Below are 23117 nucleotides of genomic sequence, written 5' to 3' on the forward strand. Positions count from 1 at the left end.
TTATTTATTGTTTTTATGTTCAGTCTCAAAAAAATCGTGATTCTCATTTTATGCAAAATCGTGCAGCCCTAGCAATGATATTCCTATCTGTGTTTTTTTCTCATCCTCAGGGACCACAGTGTTGTTTTTTTGTGCAGCCATTTGTCTTGTTGTCCGGTTTCAAAAACAGCGGTTTTGATTTTCGTGAAGGGGAGTGATGCCACTGACTAGCCAATCAGTGGCATGCAGTCTGACAAGGTCACATTTGCGGATATGTCACACTTGTCTTTATGTACATTTTAACTGGATATATTTCTGAAATAGTATGGTCATTACAGGACACTTGGCTCATAAGATCAAGATGCTTGAGAAAGTTATCAGAGATACCTGAGAGTGGATGACTGAGGTGAAGATGTGGCTGATGGTACTAATCAGGGCAGAGTGCTGATGCTGTAATGTACTGGGAAGATTCAGCCTTTACTGAGGGGTTCTTCTTTACTGTGCTGGAGCTTTGCACTCTGCTGGAATTACAAAGGAAAACACAGAAGCTGTGAGAGCAGACACCATGAAATGGTAACATACAACAGTCACAAATTTGAACATGATGTGGCCTTGCACAGTAGTTACAGACTGAAACCACACAGCCAGACAAATCTCTTTACATTCACCTCAGTCGGCCACTCATCACTTCCCTTTCTGTAGTGAGCAAAGCTCCAAAATGAAGTAATGGAATGTGCCAGCACTAGTCCACCAAGTCGTGTAATTCAGTATCAGATGGATTAGTAGTCTAACGTGTGATAATTTTATTGGAAATCAGCTTCTGAAATAGCCAAAGCTTCCACCCTTGAGCAAGTCTACATGCCTCAATGAAGAGCTCCTGGCACGTGTGAGACTACCTTTATTTAAATGAGCAGTAATATTTATTATTTTCTTAAAAATGTAATCTCAATTTGTTTATTATTGATTTTTCAATCAAATAAAAATATTTTCAGATTTTTCAAATGTGAAAAACAATTCCAATACAGGTGCAAAAATAGAGCCTTTATTAATTTACTTCCTCCTACTTTGGGCGATGAAAGCTGCAACAAAAAGCAAAACAAAGCTAAAGTCAGTCAGTCACCACAGAGAAAATGTTAAAAATGTATTAACAATGAAGTCTACAACAAGAATCAATATTCAATAGGGTAGTTGTGGTGACTGTTGTTGTGATTTGGCGCTATATAAATAAAATTGAATTGAACTGAATTGTAGTTTAGAGTTGGGGTGGCAAAGATTAAGGCGCAGGAGCCAAAACTGCCCCAGCAAAGACTCCAACCTGCCCGACTGGATAGCTTTGGAAAATGTGACGGGGGCATAAATTTTTGAGTTTTAAATGCATTTTAGTAAAAAAAAATTTAACAGTTTCAACAGACTTACCCCACAGTCAGTCATACTAAAGTAATTAACTAAGAGATTAAACAATGAAATGACAGAAAAGTTCCTCTTTTTCCAATTAAAATAGACTTTTTCCAACTTTTTATGTAATTTTGCACATTTATTCCTAACAATTTAAATCCAAAGAGTTGTGCTGACCGATTCTTTTTGACAGAAAGGGCAGTTACACTGGTTCGACCAACTTAAGATTAAAGTGGGTTGTATGTAGCCCACAATGTAAAACGAGTTTGATGTTCCTGGTTTAGAGACGATATGAGAGTGAATCTTCTCCCATGAATAGCTTTTTAAAAGGGACAACGTTTTGGTTAAAGACATTTGTGATTTGCTCAATTTCACAGTTTCAGCTCTATATTAAAGCTTATAGCTGATAGTCCTAGCAATCAAAGTAAGGACCGTTTCCTTTCAAGCGTTTAGTATCATACCTCTTTGAACTCCTCAGCACTGCTCCAGGATGCAGAGCAAATTGAATGGTCTTCTTTTGCGTTTCGTCACTGCAATATCCAGGTGTCTGAACACACCAACACAGCAGCAGATTAATAGCTGTTAATTTAAAACTGTTTTCTCTACAATACCTCAATGAATGTGTGTTATGAAATTGTTCTGACTAGCAATAACTCTCAACATCTCAGTCGAGATGTGCAATAAATAAGTAAACCTGCCACTCCCTAAACCATAAAATGCCATGAATTTATCTCTTCTGGGGATAACAGATTCATTTAGAACATATGAAGTGTGTGGGCTCACCTGTGTGGATTTATCTTTCATATAAGATGAGTAGTGCACATCTGGATCTCAAGGTCACCGTCCAGTTATAGTCTCCAGAGAGTAAGTCCACAGAATAAAATCTAAGCTCAAAATAAAAAAGTAAAACACATTAAAATCTCTGTAAAACATTAAAATGATATTACAGATGATTATTTGCTATCTATATTTGTTCCACTGTGCAACATGCGTTGCATTACAGTATGAAGACTTCTTGTATCCGTGCTTGCATCCATGATTGAGAATTTTTTAATAACATCCTCTGAACTACAAATGACAATCAGAACACTTTATTAATGCCAGAGGTAATTACATGGTCAAAGCTGCTCCAAGATAAACAAATCAAATCAAACTAGAAAAAAATAAATTTTAAATTCCAATACAGGAAACAAAGTTAGTTAGCCTTCAATTTTTTCTCTGAATTAAACACAGAGAAAAAATCTAAAAGCTTTTCTTTAACCACGAAGTGTTAAAGAAAAAACAAAGTTTCTTACTAAAAAACAAAGTATCAGTGTCATTTGATGAATGCAAGCCAAACAAGTCAGGTGCATTATAAGCAGTGACTATGCCACAGTTTTTCTTTTTTAACTCCTGTTCCGTGGGTGCTTGTGAATGTGTGTCCATCTATGTCCACATCTCTGGGATTTCAAGAAAAACATAGTGTGAAAAGAACCATAACTACACTGTCATGACAAGCTTTTACCATCACTGTCAATAAGGTTTATGACATTTTACTTACTAGTGAAAACCCTGAAAACTGAGGTGCTTGTCACAGGAACAGCTGTAGTTGAGGATGTGAGTGATTCGCCAACTAAGAGAGTAAACTAACCATTGTTATTAAATTACAAGCCTTTTCATTTTTTTGGTTACACAGCCACCCATCACTACTCATGACAGCCTATGCTGCTGCAAATGTATAAACATACTGGGAAAACTATTAAAGTACTTGACATCTTTTTTTGTTGCAACTGTGTGGTATCTGTTGTTAGATAAGGTAAAGGTGGGTGGAGAGCAGGGGTCTCAAACTTAAATAAGCTGTGGGCCACTGTTGGCACTGTCATCTCATGTGAGGGCCACTTTAGTGTTCAAGCAGTAAAACAAACAAACAAGAAAAACACCCACAAATATTTTTGAAAATGTAGTGTTTTGTTTGTTTTTTTAAATTTCAAATATTGTATAACAAGACAAAACTGCAAACGTGAACGCAAATGTTTTTCTCACTCTTAACTGAAGCCTTTCATTGAACTACCAAATAAATAAATTGGTCCTCTCTTTCTGACACATGGCAGCACTTCTGCTGTAAGTGTGTTCGTATTTTACAAAATAAAAATGCAGACATAAGTGTACACATTAGTTGTTACTTTCTGCTAATATTCCATTCATACTAAATAATGTTTTGCTTTTTAAAGAACCTATTTTAACATTGCACTCAACATGCTGCATTACATTTCTTCAGATATATTGATGTGAAGAAATGTAATATACGCAAGTAGGGGTGATGTGGGCCGCAAGTGGCCCCCAGGCCGCAAGTTTGAGACCCCTGGTCTAGAGCAACTCATTTTCAGTTATACTTTCTTCCAGCAGCAGAGCACTTTATTTTCAGTTGCTTATGTGAGCGAAGACCCTGTAACTTACTGTTAAGTTGCAGGGGAAATTGCAGAGTTTAATCATCCATCCTCTTCAGTTTATCCTTATCAGGGTCACGGGGGGCTGAAGCCTATCCCAGCCACAGGTCGCCAGCCTGATGCAGGGCTAACACAGAGAGAAAGACAACCATTCATACTCACATTCACACCCATGTTCAATTTATATTCACCAAATAATCTAACCCGTCTAACGCCATGTCTTCGGGAGGAAGCCAGAGTACCCGGAGAGAAGTCACACCAACACAGAGAGAACATACAATCTCCACACGGCCAGGTGGTGGAGTTGAACTCAGGACCTTCTTGCTGTAAAGCAACAGTGCTAATCACTGTGCCACTGCGTGTTTCTTTTATTTCCATTGAACAAAAGTTGATTTTTACTTGTATATGTTTTCATAGCTCTTAGAAATAAAAACAGAACTGGCAAAAAATAAAATGTTGAATGTTAAAGCATTATTTATGACATTACAAATATTTGTAATACATACAATAATAACTAATATCTCGCATGCAGCTTGTATTATTGTTAAATATGAAGGTAGCAATTTAATGAGAAATCCAACCCAATAATCCTTGTCTTTGGCTCCTCCTGCTGGAGCAAATGAACAAATGTCATTTACCTGTACAAAGTAAGCAAAAAACAAAAACCTTATTAAGTAAACTTACCTTCATCTTTATTGCCGCAACAAATAGATATGTTTGCTCAGACAGTCATAAACCTCTACTATGTGTCACTGCAACAAATTTAGCAGCTCATGTTTCCTGGTTTAGCTGTTGGGTCGGCCGTTTGTTGTTTGGGGTATGGAAAACTGTCACTTTAATGTTGCGGATTCTTCTGTAGACTTGAGGTTTTTTATTCGGCAACCTTTGAGTACCAAATCTGTTATCACGTCTGACTATTGAAGTTTCTCAGGTGGCATCATGCACACATTGCTCAAGAGTTGTCCGCCATAGTAGATATGAGAAATCTGTAATCCCCAATTGGTTAGGTAAAATTAGGCGCATAGATGCTGTCACACCAAAAACCTCATGATTGCCTTAGTCAGTAAGATTGCAGTTGCCTGTAGCCTATGTACCAACTTGCGAAGTACCAGCAGTAGCAAAACCTGAACAAGTGCAATAGAACCTGAAAGTGGAGAATATCTTCCTGAAAGTGGAGCAATATGCTAGAGACCAATGACAAGGAGATTCTTACTAACCGATCAGCCAAAACTGCAAAAATCTCTTTCTCTAGGCATCTAGATCAGCAGTCCCCAACCCCCGGGCCACAGACCGGTACAAGTCCGTGAGTCGTTTGGTACCGGGCCGCGAGAGTTGAGGCTCGGGTGTGAAATCTATGGTTTTCAGGGTTTTTATCATTAACTTGGTTTCCCTGGGTCTTTTCCCGTGTTGTAGTTGTGTGTCTTATTTTGAAAGAAATATTTACGCGTTACCATAGCGACCAGAGAGCATTAAGGGGCAGAGAGGAGGATGGTACTCTCAATGTTGTTGGCGCATTTCAGGAGGACGCTGCTAATAAAGTTACACAATTACACAGTGAATTCACGTTTACTGTTATATTTACAAAATACCACAGTTTTTGTTTTGGTCGTATCATTTTATTTTGTTGTATTTATCCGCGACACCTTAAAGGCCGGTCTGTGAAAATATTGTCTGACATTAAACTGGTCCGTGGAGCAACAAAGGTTGAACCGTTGATCGAGATCATGTGTTCATGTGAGTCATGTCTTCACTCAACTATCAGAAAATGGTAAAAATCATTCATTAATGGCTATGCAACACTCAATAACTTTTTTGTACTCTAAAATGGCTTATGACGTTGGAACTAAAGCAGAATGTGAGTTCAGTTGTCATAAAAAGTGGATTGATCAAAACCACAGCCGTTGTTTTACATTTTGTAAGCATTGTGATCAGGTATCACAATAAAGCACATAATGAAAATGTGGTGTGATATTCTGTTCTTTTTAACTGAAGTTTGGAACTGGAGCTGGGCGAAATGGGACATAAACTTATCCTGATCATTTTTTCATATCAGTCAATACCAGTGTTGGGTAAGTTACTTTAAATTAGTAACTTAGTTACATTACTAGTTACTTCTATAAAAAAGTAACTTAGTTACTTCAAGTTACTCGTTACTTTCAGAGTAACTAGTTACTAGGGAAAGTAACTTTGGTTTTACTCAGAATTCTCTTGTTAATGTGTTGCTTCCGTAACTGGATACCCAGCAAGATTGCCAGTCTTCTAGCTTGCTTACTTGCCACACGTGCACTGTGCCACCTACCAATAGAAAGGAAAAAATAATGCGCACATTTCCACGAGAGAAATCCCACGCCTGGACCGTCGTTGACCGCCGCCATGATTCTAGCCTGCTTTTTACATCCAACACAAAAACTGCAGTCGTGGTGCTTTTGATTGTACTCAGAACTTGGAAATTCTGCCTTCTGAATAGGAAGATGTAGGTAACACCAGACTGCAGATGAGCTGCATCCAGGGCTGGACTGGGACAAAACAATCGTCCCGGGCATTTTGACTAGAGACCGGCCCACCATTATAGGAAAAATCATAAAGCCTTTGAATGAAAACAAACACTGTTGTGACAGTCATGTACACTGTTCTGATGGTATATATGTATCAATCTATCAATCGTTTGTTGTAAGACTCAGATAATTAATTTTTTTTTAAAGCGAGACATTTTAAATGAGAATAATAAAGAAAAGTATTTCCTTGTGCCCCCCTTTCCCTGTTAATGCCCTACCTGGCCCCCTGGCAACACTTTGCTAGACCAGCCCCTGCACAGTTACCAGCTGTCAGCTACGTAGAAAAGGATCCTGGTGTTATTTGTCTCTCAGAAACAGTTCATAACTTCCCTTCAACTCATTCATGTCACCTAAAAGGTAAACCTGTTTCTCCATCACCTGTTCAGCTCTAATGATTCAGTAAGGACATCTCCTGGTTTCATCTTCATGTTTCCCTCTCACCAGATAACCAAACCGATATCATGACCAGCAGCTTTACAGCTGTGGCTCCAGCAAACATCAGCTGATACTAGAAATTAATATTAAATAAATTCTAACAACAGCTGATCAAGCTTAAACGTGCTGCTGTTGTTTAACGCGACATCTGCTGGTTTCCTCTTTCTGGCACAAAGTGGGCGATAAATAAACAAGAGAGAAAAGCCGATCAGCTGATCATTGATCAGTTTCGTGATTGAAGTAGAAACGGGAGAGGAGAGAATGAGAGAAGAAGAGGCAGCTGTGCAGCTTCAGCTTTGTGTCTTTTTCATTGTAGCTGAAGTCCGGGACAAACTGTGTTCCTTTTCACCTCAGTACGAAACGCGAAATATTTTCTTTGAATACCAGACGATTCTGTTTTTTACTGGACGGTTGGCAACTCTAATAATTAACCGTATGAACAAAATAAAGTTCAACATCAGTAACATAGCACCCACCCAGCTGTATAGAAACTCCGTCATGCTAGCTAGCACGCAGTACGAAAATGTCAGCATACCGAAAATAAACTCCACCTAAACTTGGTTTATATCTGACCCAGATAGACTGCAGGTCATAACTTCTTACCTGACTTATTTCCAAGATGGCGGCGCGCACGGGTGCAGCAGCTCTTAGCTCTCCAGTTTGGTGCTCGTTTTTACTTTTACTGTGTATATTTTTAAATGTTTGCAACGCTGCCATCTCTTACAGTCGCCAGAACCTAATTGACCTAGGTTTCAAATATAGTTTGTCTGTTTCTGGCGAATATCAGTGAACACACAACATCCTGGAGGAGATAGCGAGACCGCCAGTGTCACCGTGGATGGTCTGCCCGCCCAGCAAGCATACGAGGCGACGGAGGGAGAGAAAGCAGAAGAGGGGATGCCGGTCGGGCTCAGATGCTAGGCTACGCAAACAACCACACAAGAGAGCACTTCCGAGCCTTTTCGTATCGAACGCCAGATCCATCACCCACAAATTGGACGAATTGGAGTTACAGATAGCCACCACGAGCTTTGCACGCAACTGCAGCATTATTCTTATTACGGAGTCGTGGCTTCACCCGCTGATTCCCGACGCTGCAGTCGAGTTAGCAGGCCGCACGCTACATCGGCACAACAGAAACAGCAACTCAGGTAAAAGCAGAGGAGGGGGGCTATGTGTTTACGTGCATAACGAGTGGTGTTGTAACAGCAGGATCATTCACACACACTGTTCTCCTGATTTGGAGGTTCTGGCAGTCTCGTGCAGACCTTTTTACATCCTGAGGGAGTTTACAGTAGTTATTGTGACAGCTCTTTATATACCGCCGGATGCGACCGTCGGCACGGCTCTCAGCCTCTTGCTCAACACCATAAACAAACAACAGCTTGCCCACCCCGATGGGGTTTTTATTGTCGCCGGTGACTTTAACAAAGCGTGCCTAAAGACTGTGCTTCCTAAATTTGTCCAGTTTGTGGACTTTGCTACGAGAGGAGAACACACTTTGGATCATGTCTATTCAAACATCAGGCATGCTTTCAGAGCGACACCCCTCCCCCACCTGGCTGGATCTGACCACCTCTGCATGTCCCTCACCCCACCTACACCCCCCTGCTGAGAAAAACAAAGCCCCAGACAAAGACAATAAAAACCTGGCCTGAAGGAGCCTCTCTCAACTGCAGGACTGCTTCTCAACTACTGTATGGGATTTATTCTCCAGCCACAACCTCCAGGAGTACACGGACACTGTACTCTCGTACATCAGGAACTGTGTTGACAATGTCACCACAACAAAAGGGTCAGGGTGTTTCCAAATCAAAACCCTGGATGAATAGCGGTGCAATCCCTCCTAAAAAGCCGCAACACTGCCTTCAAGTCAGGGGACAGGGCTGCGTATAGGGCGGCCAGGGCAGACCTGAGTAGAGGCATCAGGAAAGCTAAGGCTGCCTATAGGAGGAGGATTGAAGATCACTTTGCTGACAACGACCCCAGAAAAATGTGGCAGGGGATCAATCACATTACCAACTACAGAAGCAATAACCAGGCGACATCTAGGATTGATGCCTCGCTGGCTGAGGATCTAAATCGTTTCTTCGCCCGCTTTGAGGCGACCAGACCCTCAGCTGTCACACCACTTCCACCCGCCCCCAGCACCGCACACTAACACTTAGGGAGCATCAAGTGAGGTGTCCTAAGGTCAGTGAATCCCAGGAAGGCGGCAGGTCCGGATGGAATACATGGAAAGGTTCTCAGAGCATGTGCTGACGAACTGACCGGAGTCTTCACTAAAATCTTCAACCTTTCCTTGTCATTAAACACCGTCCCCGCCCTGCCTCAAAACCTCCACCATCATCCCCATCGCCAAGAAGACAGCTGTGGTCAGCCCAAATGATTACAGGCCTGTTGCACTTACGCCTGTAGTGATGAAGTGCTTTGAGAGACTGGTCTGTCAGCACATCAGGGCCAGTCTGCCTCCCACTTTGGACCCCCACCAATTTGCCTACAGGACTAATCGATCCACCGAGGACGCTATCACCATAGCGCTCCACACTGCGCTGAGTCACCTGGAGCACAGAGGAAGCTATGTGAGAATGCTCTTTCTGGACTTCAGCTCAGCATTCAATCATATCATCCCGGAGATCCTGGTCCAGAAACTGTCTCACCTGGGACTCTCCACCCCATCTGCCTCTGGATCAAGGACTTCCTGACAAACAGACCACAGTCTGTCAGACTCGGCCCCCACCTGTCCAGCACCATCACACTCAGCACGGGTCTCCACAAGGATGTGTTCTGAGTCCCCTCCTGTTTACGCTCTACACATCCGACTGCTCCCCTACCCATCTCTCAAACACCATCATAAAGTTCGTGGATGACACCACTGTGGTTGGACTCATCTCAAGGGGGGATGAGTCGGACTACAGAGATGAGGTCAACAGACTGACTGAGTGGTGTTCAGTTAACAACCTCCAACTGAACACCACGAAAACTAAAGAACTCATCTTGGACTTCAGGAAGGGCAGAGCAGACCCGGCCCCACTTTACATTCACGGGAACCGTGTGGAGAGGGTACACTCCATGAGGTTTCTGGGCGTGCAGATCTCTGATGATCTCTCCTGGACTGCAAATACCACTGCGGTGGTAAAAAAGGCCCAGCAGCGTCTCCACTTTCTGAGAGTGCTCAGGAGGAACAACCTGGAGGAGAGGCTGGTGGTGACATTCTACAGAGCCACCATAGAGAGCATCCTAACATACGGCATAACAACATGGTATGCAGGGTGCTCAGCTGCAGACAGGAAAGTACCGCAGAGGGTCATCAACACAGCCCAGAAGATCACTGGCTGCTCTCTGCCCAGCCTGGAGGTCATTGCAAACTCTCGGTACTTCAGCAGAGCTGGCAATATCATCAAGGACCATTCTCACCCCAGCAATCAACTGTTTGAACTTTTACCGTCAGGCCGACGGTACAGGTCACATAAAACCAGGACAAACAGATTCAAGGATAGCTTCTTTCCCAGAGCTATCACCGTTGTAAATAAGCACAAAAACAATTGAACCTGCTTAGCCATACCATACTGTCACTGTCATTATATTAAGCTGCTATTCATACTGTCATACTGTCATTATATTAATGCTGCTATCCTGTAAATATCATACTTACTTTTGTTGAGTACTTACGTTTGTTTTATTGTACCTTTTATATTTTACATTTATATTTATTATTGCATTTTGCACCAAGGGAGTGGCACTCCAATTTCGTTGTACCCTGTACAATGACAATAAAGGCTATTCTAGTCTAAGTTCAGTTCACCTGACACGCGGACCGGCGGCCGCTTCGGGTCTCTCCTCTTGCCTCCCTTTTCCTTCATCCACCTGCTGGCTTCCACCACTTGCTAATGTTATTGAATCTGTGGAAGCTCCGCGATATCCACCACACGAAGTAACGAGTCTATCTAAATCCCAGTAATGAGTAACGTGTTCCTGGTTTTGGCATAATAACTAGTTACCGTGCTCGTTACCACAATAATAACGTAGTTACTGTAACGCGTTACTTAATAACGCGTTAGTCCCAACACTGGTCAATACTAATATGTAATACTGTATCACTACAGGTCAGTACAGGTAAGCCATCTGGGTCTTTCTTTTCAAGGTATTGGCTAATGAGTGAATGACACTCAGCTAATAAAGTTAAATATATTTATTGAAACAAAAAACAACATCACACAGCCATTTCAGAATTTGAGAATTTTAACAGTCCTTGTTTGCAAGTCCATAAACTCACAATTCGGTTCTTTTTAGTTTCTTCAGTTCAGGTATGTGTATGTCAAAAAGTTAGTGTTGTTAATAGTACTCAGATGGTTTATTGCTTTGAGATCTGAAAAGCTTGTAATGTAGCTACAGAATCTGCAACGGCTGATCCTGAATCCTGACTTGCCACATGCGGATGAATTTGTCTCAGACTTCAAAAATAACAAACCCAACCTGCACAAGGGAGTGACTATTTCTGTGTTAGTTTAGATTAGCATAAGATTAGTGCACAGAGAGCTTCATAGAATGCACACATACACAGAGCGAGTAAATAAAATATTGAACATGCCTAAGTAAATATATTTTTAAAGGTGCATTTAACCTGAAATTCTCACCAGATGTCGGTAACAAGCCATCCAATCCACACGTGCAAAGAACAAACTACAGACGTCCATAAATTATAGGTAACAATGAGAAATTACCCAGAAAAAAAGCTATTGAACACGCTTAATGAAATGTATTTATAACATCGTACAAAACCTTTGTTGGTGATGATAGCTTTAAGATGCCTCCTGTATTGCTCAGGTCTGGTTTTGGCCCATTGTTCTACACAAAGTCTTCAGATCTTGAAGGTTTCATGGGCCCCTTCTATGAACTCTGAGACTTAGTTACAGTGTCGTATGCTAAAAACCGCCCCACACCATGTTATTCCCACCTCCAAACGTCACTGTTGCTATGGTGTTTTTGGGGTAATGTGCAGTCAAATTTGGTCTCATCTGACCAGACTATATTGTCCCAGAATTTTACAGGCTTGTCTAAATCTTGTTCTGTAAACTTTAAATGTACTTGTGAGCATCCTTTTTCTTCAGCATTGGAGTCCTACATGGTGAGCGTGGCTCAGTGCTTTACTTATTGTTTGCTTTGAAACTATTGTATCTGCTAATTCCAGGTCTTTCTGTATCTCTCCACAACTGTTCCTTGGCTTTTGGACAACTCCTTTGACAATTCTTTTCACTCCTCTGTCTGAAACCTTGCAAGGAGCACCTGGTCGTGTTCAGTTTATCATAAAATGATGTTCTTTCCACTTCTGGATTATGATTAGGGATGGGTATCGAAAACCGGTTCTTGTTGAGAACCGGTTCCCACTTTTTCAATTCCTTGGAATCGTTTGCCATTTTTGCAAACGATTCCCTTATCGATTCCAGTCGCCCCGAATGACGTCACCACGTTGTGGAGCGTCGGAGCGTACCTGGCAGGAAACACGGCGCCTAAGCGGCTCAAATGCTTAAAAGTTTGTTTATACTTTACGAGAACGGATGACAACAGGGCAACTTGCAATACTTGCAAAGTAGATATTTCATTAAGGGAGGAAACACTACGAATATGCAAAAGCATTTGCTCACAAAACACGCGATGAACTTAAATGAATGTCTTTAATTCCGCTCCGGACTCGTGAATCTCAACCCAGCAGCAGCAGCAGTAACGTTTGCACGTCATCTCCCATTAATGCGGCAGGTAAATAATCAACTAACAGTGCATATTATGTTAGCGCGATCTGCTTTATTACAAAACCTGCCATTGTGCATTTAGGTGACCATGATGAGACAGACAGACAGAGTCTGGCTGGCGCTCGCTGGCAGTTGTCGCTGCAGTCTACCGGTAGCGTCTCTTTTCAGGCCCGAATGTCACCGAGCAGTGACTAAGTTTGTGGTAAAAACCTTGCAGCCATTTGCCACAGCAGATGGTAAGTGAATGTGTTTAATTGTAGGCAGGGACATTACTGGATATTCTTGTGTAATTGCTACAGAATAATTTATGTTATACTTTGTTATTGCTACAGAAGAATATTTATTTTATTATTTTACGTTTACAATTTTCCCCGGGGACCCTGTGACACCCCATTGAAGAGCCGTAAGCTGTGGATCTCTTAAGATCTCACTGTTGGGTTTGTAAGGCCATGTTACTCCTAAATTTCTATCTTGTTGAAAGAGAAGATATAAAACAGTTCTAAGCTAATTGACCTTAGTGTTCTCCTTTTTAAAAACAAGAATCGATAAGAGAATCGATAAGAGAATCGAATCGTTAAACAGAATCGAAAATGGAATTGGAATCGTTAAAATCTTATCAATACCCATCCCTAATTATGATCCCAACAGCCCTTACTGGAACGGTCAGTATTGAAAAAATTCCTCTGTAGAAGATATACCTTATATTTTGCAACAATAAGTGCTGTGAGATAGCTCATTGGTTTTACCCATCATGAGATGTTTTTTGAGACACCTTGGTAATGAGACCCTTTTTACAGACCATTGGTTGGGCCTGAACCAGCTGATATTAGTTTGCACTAAGTGTCAGGATTGCTTTTTGACTACTGATAGATGTCATCTTGTGTGATGACTTTTGCACCTTACTCTCTTTATGTGTTCAGTACTTTTTCCCTTTGTCATTTCTCATTTCCAGGTCGCTGCTCATGCGGTCCACCGGCCAGTCAGCTGAGCAGTTTTGCGTTCTTTTTCTAACTTTAACCCCCTAGGACCTGCCGTCCACATATGTGGACATCACATTTTGGGTTATTTAGACCAAAATACTCAATTTTGCTTTATATGGGCCTGATATCCACTTACGAGGACATTATACTGCTACTGTTCTATCAAATTTTCAAATGAATATCCTCATTTGTGGCTCTTACTTTTCTTAAAAACAAAAATAAGGTAAAAAAAAAAAAAAAATCTGGAAATTCTTTGTTTTTACATTCACTGGGCCCCAATATGCCCAAATATCAAAGAGAAATTAAAAATGCATGTCGTGGAAGAGTTCGGGTCTTAGGAGGTTAATGCTCTTTTCGTTGTTGTATTTCGCCGTCTACTCGGTATATTTGTATTCTTTTCCTTTTCCTCATTTTTGTGATTTTTCGGACTTGTTTTCGACACTCGACATGACCCCAAGGCTCACCTACACCAGGGACTCCCTCATCCAGCTGCAGTCGCAGCTGCAACCCGGCCTCCGGCTTTTCCACTCCGCTTCCATGGACTACTTTCCCGAGGAAATACTCCATGGACACGGAAATCGAAAAACTCACAATAACAAGGTAACCAGGAGGGGATTAAAGAAGAGTGAGGTGAGAGCCAGACTAAAGAGGGAGAGACACAAACAACGAGCACTCCCGTCCATTATCCTTGCTAATGTGTGGTCTCTCCACTCCAAGCTGGACAAGCTGCAAGCCTGCGTCAACCACCTGCTCTGGCATTCACAGAATCATGGTTAAACAACATCGACGACGACAGCACGCTGCACATTTATGGCTTTTCACCACCTCTTCGTCTGGACAGAGACCGCGAATGCACCGGGAAGCAACATGGCGGCGGGGTGTGTCTGTATGTAAACAACAGCTGGTGCTCTACAGTCATTGTGAGGGAGAAGCTGTGCACTACAGACATCGAGCTTCTGGCTGTTTCCCTGCGCCCCTACTACCTCCCCAGAGAATTCCCACAGCTTTTCATCATCTTGGTTTACATCCACCCCAGAGCTAATGCACCTAAAGCCACAGAGTACATCACCAACACTCTGTACAAACCGGAACAATTATCACCGGACTCTCCCAAGTTCATCCTGAGTGATTTCAACCACTGTTCCCCTGACAAGTTGCTTAAAGGATACCAACAGTATGTTTCATGCAGCACATGTCAGGGGAAGACTCTGGATACATGCTATGGCTCTGTACCAGATGCATTTAAAGCCCTATCCCTCCCCCCTCTCGGCTCAGCAGACCACCACACCATCCTGCTGGCCCCTGCTTACACCCCAGTCATCAAGAGGATTAGAAAGGTCACCAAAAACATCAAGCAGTGGACAGAGGAAAGTATCCTCACCCTACAAGGATGTTTCGAAGCCAATGAGTGGGACAGCCTTCTTTCTCCCTCTGATGACATTGACGAACAAGTCAACACGGTGACATCATACATCTCCTTCTGTGTTGACAACATTATCCCCTCAAAAACAGTCAGCATCTACCCCAACAACAAACCCTGGATCACCAAGGAACTCAAGGAAATCCTTAATAAAAAAAAGAGGATTTTCTTCACTGGCTCTGCACTGGACAAAAAGCGGGTCAACAGGGAGGTGAAGAGGGCCATAAAAACTGCTAAGCTGGAGTATTGAAAGCACAGTTGAAAAAAAATTCACCACAGGGGACCTCCACTCAGCCTGGCAGGGCCTCAAAACCATGGCCTCTGTGAATACTGTGGTCACCACCCCCAGAACCATCCAGGTGGAGGGCAGCAACCCCTCCTCCCTCCCTGGCGACCTCAACGCTTTCTACACCAGGTTTGAGACGGACAACATGGCTCAGCTTGAGGAGTCCTCACTCAAACCTGGCAGGTCTGCACTCACCTTCAGGACTGAGGACGTGGTGAGAGCCCTCAGGAGGACCAGGGAAAGGAGCTCACCCGGCCCTGACAACATCAGCAGTCGAGTTCTGTGCAGGGCAACTAGGAAGTGTGTTCTGGACTCTATTTCAACACTCAATTGACAGTCACACCGTCTCCCAGATGTGGAAACATTCCACAGCCATCCCCATCCCCAAAAGAAACAACCCAAAGTCTCTGAATGATCTTCGTCCTGTGGCCCTCACCTCCCTGGTGATGAAGGCCATGGAGAAGATCATAACATAGCACATCGTAAGAGCAACTGACCCCCTGATGGACCCACTCCAGTTTACTTACCGTGCACGCAGAGGTGTTGATGATGCCAAAATCTTCATCTTGGACTCTATCCACAAACATCTGGAGCTCCCTGATTCCTCCCCCAGATTTTTCATCAGCGTTCAACACTCTGCAGCCTCATATCCTGGCCACTCAACTTTCCACCCGATTTCACCTGGATGATCAGCTAATCCTGTGGATATTGGACTTTTTGACCAACAGGTCTCAGAAAGTTCGGGTCAACAACTCTCTTTCCTGTCTCCGTTCCACCTCCACTGGCTCCCCCCAAGGCTGTGTGCTCTCCCCCCTGCTCTTCATCCTCTACACCAATGACTGCAGATCCACACAGCCCAACTGTCACCTGGTGAAATATGCTGACGACACAGTTCTCCTGTCACTGCTGTCAGGCCCCTCACAACACCACGGGCCCACTCTTCAGGAGTTTGTAGAGTGGTGTGACAGCTCCAAACTTGAATTGAACGTGAGCAAAACCAAAGAGATGGTGGTGACCTTCTCCAGTAGGCAGAGGGATCTGGCTGCTGGAGATGGTGGTGACCTTCTCCAGCAGCCGGAAGGATCTGGCTGCTTCAGTCACCTCCACCATCCACGGGAAGCCAGTGGAGGTAGTTGAGGAATACAAATACCTGGGAACCATCTTTGACAACCTCCTGAAATTCTCTGCCAACACAGAGGAGGTTCTCAGGAGGTGCCACCAACGGCTCTACCTCCTTAGAAAACTCAACTCCTTTGGAGTCAGCACACCCATCATGATGACTTTCTACTATGCCTTCCTGGAAAGCATCATGATGTTCTCCATCACCTGCTGGTTCCACTCCCTCAGCCTTCAGAACAAGAACAGACTGCAGCACACTGCATCAGTGTGCTCTAAAATCATTGGACTGCCTGTCAGAACTCTGGCACTGGTTTTCAGCCAACAGGCCCTTAGACAGGCAGCCAAAATCATCAACGACCCCTCTCACATTCTTCATCCCGCATTTCAATGGCTCCCCTCTGGGCGATGCCTCCGCTGCATTTCCTGCAAGACTGAGAGGAGGAGAGCCACCTTTGTCCCCAAAGCCACCCGTGTTTTTAACTCCAGCCGATAAGAACATTTCCCGCACCCATAAACATAAACTAAACTCTTCTTACACTACTGACACTTTATTCACTTTTAGTCACTTACAGTTATTTATTCACCTTCAGTCACTTTAATTTTGAAACTGTGTAATTTTAAAACTGTATATACTGTATATTCTGTGTATTTATTATTTCACTCCTATTGCCTGTTCTTATTGTCCTTATCTTCAACGTATGCTGCTTGGTTGTTTGTTAATTGCCCCTTGGGGATAAATAAAGTCTTCTGATTCTGATTATTACACATAATTTATGGAGATTTATGGTTCGATTTCTTTGCATTTGTGGATTGGATGGGTTGTTACTAACATCCGGTGACAATTTCATGTAAATAGTACCTTTAGAAATATATTTACTTAGAAAATTGGTCATGTGTTGAATACTTATTTTATGTTTACATTAATATATATGAACTATATAAAAAAAAATAATATAATGTGTTAATGACTCTTGTTTTAAGCTTCTGGTACCCCAGGTGCTGACAAATGCTCTCAACTGCTTACAACCAGGTGCTAATCAGTACTGCAGTCCTTTGCCATACAGCCGTCCTTTGAACGCCACAGCAGTCAGTTTGTCTGCTAAAAGCATGCTACATTTATGTGCTCCACAGACAGTAGGATGGTGGGGGGTGGCATCGCCCACACTGGAAAATTGAGGCTTGGTCATCATTGTCAATCTCAATGCAGCAACATATGAAGAAAGGGATTCTGCAACCAGTGGCAGTCCTATATCTTCACAGTCTGGCCTGAACTCCAAGACGACAACACATTTCCAGAATTTGGGAATGGAGAGGATTGAACGGCCTGCTTGCAGTTCTGACCTAAACCTACTCAACACTTCTGGACATAATGATGAAATGTAAAAACTTTGAAAAATTTCATACAGGCCAGGAATTGTGTTAGTCTATGCCAACACTAATGTCTCTCTGCAATATACACCACTGATTACTAATTGCCCAGGGATCATTTGATTTACTTTAACCACTGAAGTAGCTAAAAATTATTTTAAAAACAAAATAAACAAAACATCCCAAAAATGTAAGTAATAACCAGAGCAATAGCTAAACAATGTCACTAAAGAAATAATGATTGTTTATGGCATATTTAGTGCCCCAGACAGTGATATTACTGGATTTAAGCAGTGATATTAATGTCAAGTGTAGATAACAGCATGTAATAACCCTACTCCAGAGAGATTAGCCAGGCTAACAGAAATAATCATGGCATGTTTCATGTGTCTGCGTTGCACACGCCTTATTTATAGTGACTGATAAATACTGGCATATACGGACAGACAGAGACATGGATGATATTCTTCTGTGTGCATGCAGGCTGAGAGACTAGCCTACTTGCTCATAGTTTCTGTTTGTCTCTTAGGCCCCAATTACCAAAGGACCTAAACACAGTCAGCTGACAACATATTGCATTTCCCTTCCACTGGCAGCAAAAAGGTACATTTAGCAAATGAATAAAAAAAACTGTTTGATGGAAATCTGGATAACCATCGATAACACTCAGATCAGAGAGTCGTGTTTATCTTCGACAGAGCAGCTGCATCATCGCCACCACACTGGAGTCTACAGCCTGACGTCGTTACCTCGTCACACTGTACTGTAGAAATCCTGTTAATCAGCTAATATCAAGTTATTGATTTTAAGTAGTTGCTATACAGTGCCCTAACAATAAAACTGAACGCATGGGCCGACCTGAAATAGTATTTAACTTTGGATGATAACAATCCAACTATCGCGAACATATGGCGATGATGTACCTCTTTGCTATTTCTAGCATCCAGCATCAGATAGGTCGACTGCATTACGACACAGATAGAACACTAGCAACTAGCCTAGCATAGCTCCCGAGTGTGGTGAGCTCTGACTTTGCTACAAAGGGGATGATTCGCTAAACTACAGCTAGCTATTGAAATGTGTTATAATAAATGTTATACTGGCTTTAAACAAACACTCCTGGCATTTGTCTGAATTATGACAATGAAATCTTGAATTTGGCGCAAGTCCATTTCACATGAAATTAAGTAATTTATGAGATGCTTCGACTGTTTGTTCCCTTTCCTCGGTATTTTGAATCACCAAAACACAACGCGGCCCCTGCTTTTCGAACAGCATGAAAAATTAAGTATTTTATTTTCACCAGTACTGAACAGGGGCCTACACATAGGCCGAACGCGAGGTGGGAACGTAACCATTCGAAAACAGGTTGGGTCTTTTTTTAATCAGAGAACGCATTTGTTCATTTATCGTCGAAACCCTTCTATTGCCCAATTTGTCAAGCTACTTTGGCTTGGCAGTCGCTCAGTAGGTGATTGAACACCACTTAGCATAGCACGAAGCTAAACGATGATGGGTGCGTTTAGGACAAACCTCATTTACTAGACAGGAAGCGGTTACCTTTGGGAACAGGCAAGCTCCTGCTGTACAGCGGTGACACTCTCTGCCTGTGGACCAGGTTGCCGTCCGAGTCACTTTCACCCGGGTTGGCGGGACTGGAGCAACTGGACGTCGTAGGTCCTATGTTGCTCCCGGCTAGAGGAAGAGGGGGAGGAAGTGGAGCGGGTTGAGTTGTGTTGAATTCTACGCAGAAGCCGGTACGGTACCGTGACGCGGAGAGGCTGCACGCGGATCGTGGCGGTGGAGGTGTTACTGCTGGCTCTGGGAGAGACGCCGAGTTTATCCCGCTGTTGCCGCTGGGACGAACTCGCTGCTGGCTGACCTGACTACCAGCAATTACTTCATTAGATTGTTTGTGATGTTAACATGGCGAACTTGTACAGTTCTTTTTAGAAGCTCACAGTTTCACTAACGGGATTGCTTTTAACACAGTAGACAAAAGCTGTCCATGAAGTACACTTTGCCTTTCAGGTTCCAAAATTCTCAACTTTACTTGAGATGGCATGATTTCCACTTGTGCGCTGATTCTGAATAAAAATATTCTTTGTCCGAATACAAACTCATGTTGCCACGCTTGCATATTTATTTGCACATTAAAGTCAAACTAGTCCTCCCCCCCAAACCAACCACTCTCCAATACAGCAACACAGTTACCTGTCACTTCATATTTTTTACCTGACGCCAGAACCACGCCCACCCGGAGGACATAACGGTACTGCGGTCCTTTGCCCTCCCAGCTTTGATCGCTTCGAGTTTAACTCGAAGATGCCACATAGTTGCTGTGCTATTGGATGCATAGCCCAACGTTTATTTACAGCTGTCAGAAGCACGTAGACGCAAAGGGTCTCAAATTAAAAGAGCTGTGTGCCACTGCTGCCACTGTCATCTCATGTGAGGGCCACTTTAGGGTTCAAGTAGTACAAGAAAACACCCACAAATATTTCTGACAATGTAGTGTTTTGTTTGTTTTTTGTTTTTAAATTTTGTAAATATTGTATAACAAGACAAAACTGCAAACGTGAACACACATTTTTTTCTCACTCTTAACTGAAGCCTTTTATTGAACGACCAAATAAACAAATTGGTACTTTCTTTCTGGCCAGACACATGGCAGCACTTCTGCTATCATTTTCTTCTTATTTAACAGAAATAAAAATGCAGACATAAGTGTAAAAATTAGTTTTTGACTGCTAGTGAAAATTGTTTTCTTTACAAATAACTCTCACTGAACTAACACAACCAATCCCTCAACATGTTTGCACTCTCTGCTCATATTGTCTTCATATTAAATATTTTTTTGCTTTTTAAAGAACACATTTTAACATTGCACTCAACAAACAAATCCTCCCTAACAAAAACAGTAAAAAGCCAAACTCCATTATATTTCTTCATGTCAATATACGAAGGGATGTAAGTAGGGAAGTAGGGATGACATGGGCCACAAGTGGCCCCCGGGCCACGAGTTTGAGACCCTTGGCATAGAGTATGGCACTTACATGTGAAAACACATATGAACTCTGCCTTACAGGCCAAATCGGACCAGTCCGTGCTTCCTCACAGAGACCCAGGCTGTGAGGAATGATTTAGCTGACGTTGAAAAAAATTCTGTCAACTTTACTGTTATGACATGACATGAATGTGACAAATTAGCACTGTCGGAACTTTTCTGACCCCTACACTGTAAATTTCCATGTCAACATACATCAGATTTACATGTGGTAGGACTTACCTTTGCTTTAATGATGGTGGAAATTCTTGTTCTTCATCTCCCACATGGTGTCATTATTTACCCATCCAAATAAATATGGAGCTGTCTGTATTTTTAAAGCTTTCACTCTGGCAACAGGGTAATATGAGGGATTCTCTATAAGATACACGTAGATGTCACCGGACTGGAGCTCTGTGAGACACGTATCCACTTTTGGAGAATAAAATAAAGCTGCTGTGATAAAATGTGGGCCACAAGTTACCAGAATCCATATGCATTCTGGTAACTTGTGGTAACTTATAGTTTCTCTTCATATCTTCCTTTTGCCTCCATGGATGGATGATCCAAGTAGTCATTTAATACAAAAGTTATGTAGATAGATATACAGTGCTCAGCATAAATGAGTACACCCCCTTTAAAAAGTACGAATTTAATCAGTAGCTCAATGAAGTAATGAACAATTTCCAAAATTTTCACAAGGCTGAGTTATATTGAACACTTGTTTAACTCCATAACATGAAATTAAGGTTAATAATACAACTTAGATCCAGGGGCGGATCTAGAAGGGTGGCATGGGGTGGCAACTGCCACCCTAAAATGATCCCTTGCCACCCCAAGTGCCACCCCAGTTTTGCATATGACAGTGTTGTTTATTAAAATAAGATAGCATTAACAGTTTGAGCGTAGTTACAGTCAACAGTGAATATAAATGCTAAAACTGAATATATTGCATAGTGTTCCCCCTCCACCATTAACAAATGGTTCAGCCCATAGCAGGACCGGCTTTTTTTCTTGTTTTCAGTAGCAAGCGATGCTTATGATTGTGCCAGAGCACATTTTGAACAACACCATGGGAATTTCGGATTTTACACATTTGGTTGGATGTTACACTCTGGAAATGGAAGGAAGGTGAGTGTTATTAACCCTGTGGGGTCCACGGACACGCTGCACCTCCAAATCACATGACTATTTTAAGCTGACATAGCAACAAGCTGCAGCCACGCTGAGTCTCTATTTCAGCCCATATTGAAAGTTCGGAGTTCAAAGTTTTTAAATTTTAATTACAGGCCAGTAAATCCAGAGTTATGATAATATATATAAGCCAAGCTTTTTTTCTAAATACTGTCGCCACGTTTGTGTGTGTGTGTGTTTTAAGCGTTTTCTAAGGACAGCGCGAAAACAGTAAAGAAAGAAAAAAGCCACCTTTTTCCTATCGGTGGAAAATGCACCATGTCGACCAATTAAATTAAAAAAAAGTCAACATGTGGGATTTGGTTGTTTAGGAAGAGGGAGAGTTTTGGGAGTGACGGTAACGGCAGCGAGACAGAGCGAGCGAGTGAGAGAGAGAGAGAGAGAGTTTTTAGATGTGGGAGATTTGTGACGTTTAGTGTGGAGTGTATACTTAGTGTGTTGTGTTATCTTGTGTAGTTGTTCTGTTGTGTAGTCGTTTTGTTTTGTGTGTCAGTGAGGGCACTAATGAATGTCACAAAAGCACATTTGCAATGTAAACACTGTCACTAAGTAGAAAACCAGCGGAGTGATACACCTGTTGTCAGGCCTGCAGGTTTGTCCCTGTGCTGCTCTCCTCTGTCTTTTGGTGGACAAACTTTTTTTTACTGGCACACATCATTTGTCGGGCATCTTATTGCGACACCTGATTGTTCTCTCACTTTAGTTTTAGTAATATTTTTAAATGGTTGTACAAAATGAAAGAAACGGCAGGTGTATTGGCTGCATTTTTAGATAAATAGTTGTATATGTTTACAAAATGTAAAATTTATATTTGCATTTCAAGTTATAAAAATTTACTCAGCATGTCTGGGTTTTTACAGTAAAAAATACTACTAGGGTTTTAAGTTCTTTGTGTGATTTCAGATCAGTAATACTAATGCAGTATGTCAGTGAAAAAAACAACTAAATTCAGTTGAGCTGAAAAGATACCAAACAAGCCAAGGGGAAAAAAATAAAATGAAACAATTTGAGGGGGAAATACAAACGTAAACTCTAAAGGAGTCATAAATGGCCGGTTGTATTTCAGACCTCAGTGGGTTAATCCAACAAATCATGAAAAATTAGGTTTAAATTTTTGTTCATGACAGTGCAGATTACTGACATTTTGTGTAATTTAAGCTGTAA

The 23117-nt window shown here is 42.1% G+C and overlaps 1 protein-coding gene across 1 annotated transcript in view; it reads right to left on the reverse strand.

Annotated features, from left to right (window-relative positions):
- Positions 1-19765, reverse strand: part of glcci1a (glucocorticoid induced 1a) — a 39263-nt gene extending 19498 nt beyond the window's left edge. Inside the window, exons 1-5 of the mRNA XM_039605792.1 lie at positions 19274-19765; positions 3811-3927; positions 2158-2258; positions 1836-1921; positions 408-500 (exon numbers count right to left, since the gene is read on the reverse strand). Coding sequence (XP_039461726.1) covers positions 408-500; positions 1836-1921; positions 2158-2178 — 200 coding nt within the window. The 5' untranslated portion in view covers positions 2179-2258; positions 3811-3927; positions 19274-19765. The remainder of the gene's footprint in view (positions 1-407; positions 501-1835; positions 1922-2157; positions 2259-3810; positions 3928-19273) is intronic.
- Positions 19766-23117: the final 3352 nt, after the last annotated feature.

The sequence above is a fragment of the Oreochromis aureus genome, linkage group 22 (genome assembly GCF_013358895.1).
Source record: "Oreochromis aureus strain Israel breed Guangdong linkage group 22, ZZ_aureus, whole genome shotgun sequence".
Taxonomy (NCBI): Eukaryota; Metazoa; Chordata; class Actinopteri; order Cichliformes; family Cichlidae; genus Oreochromis; species Oreochromis aureus.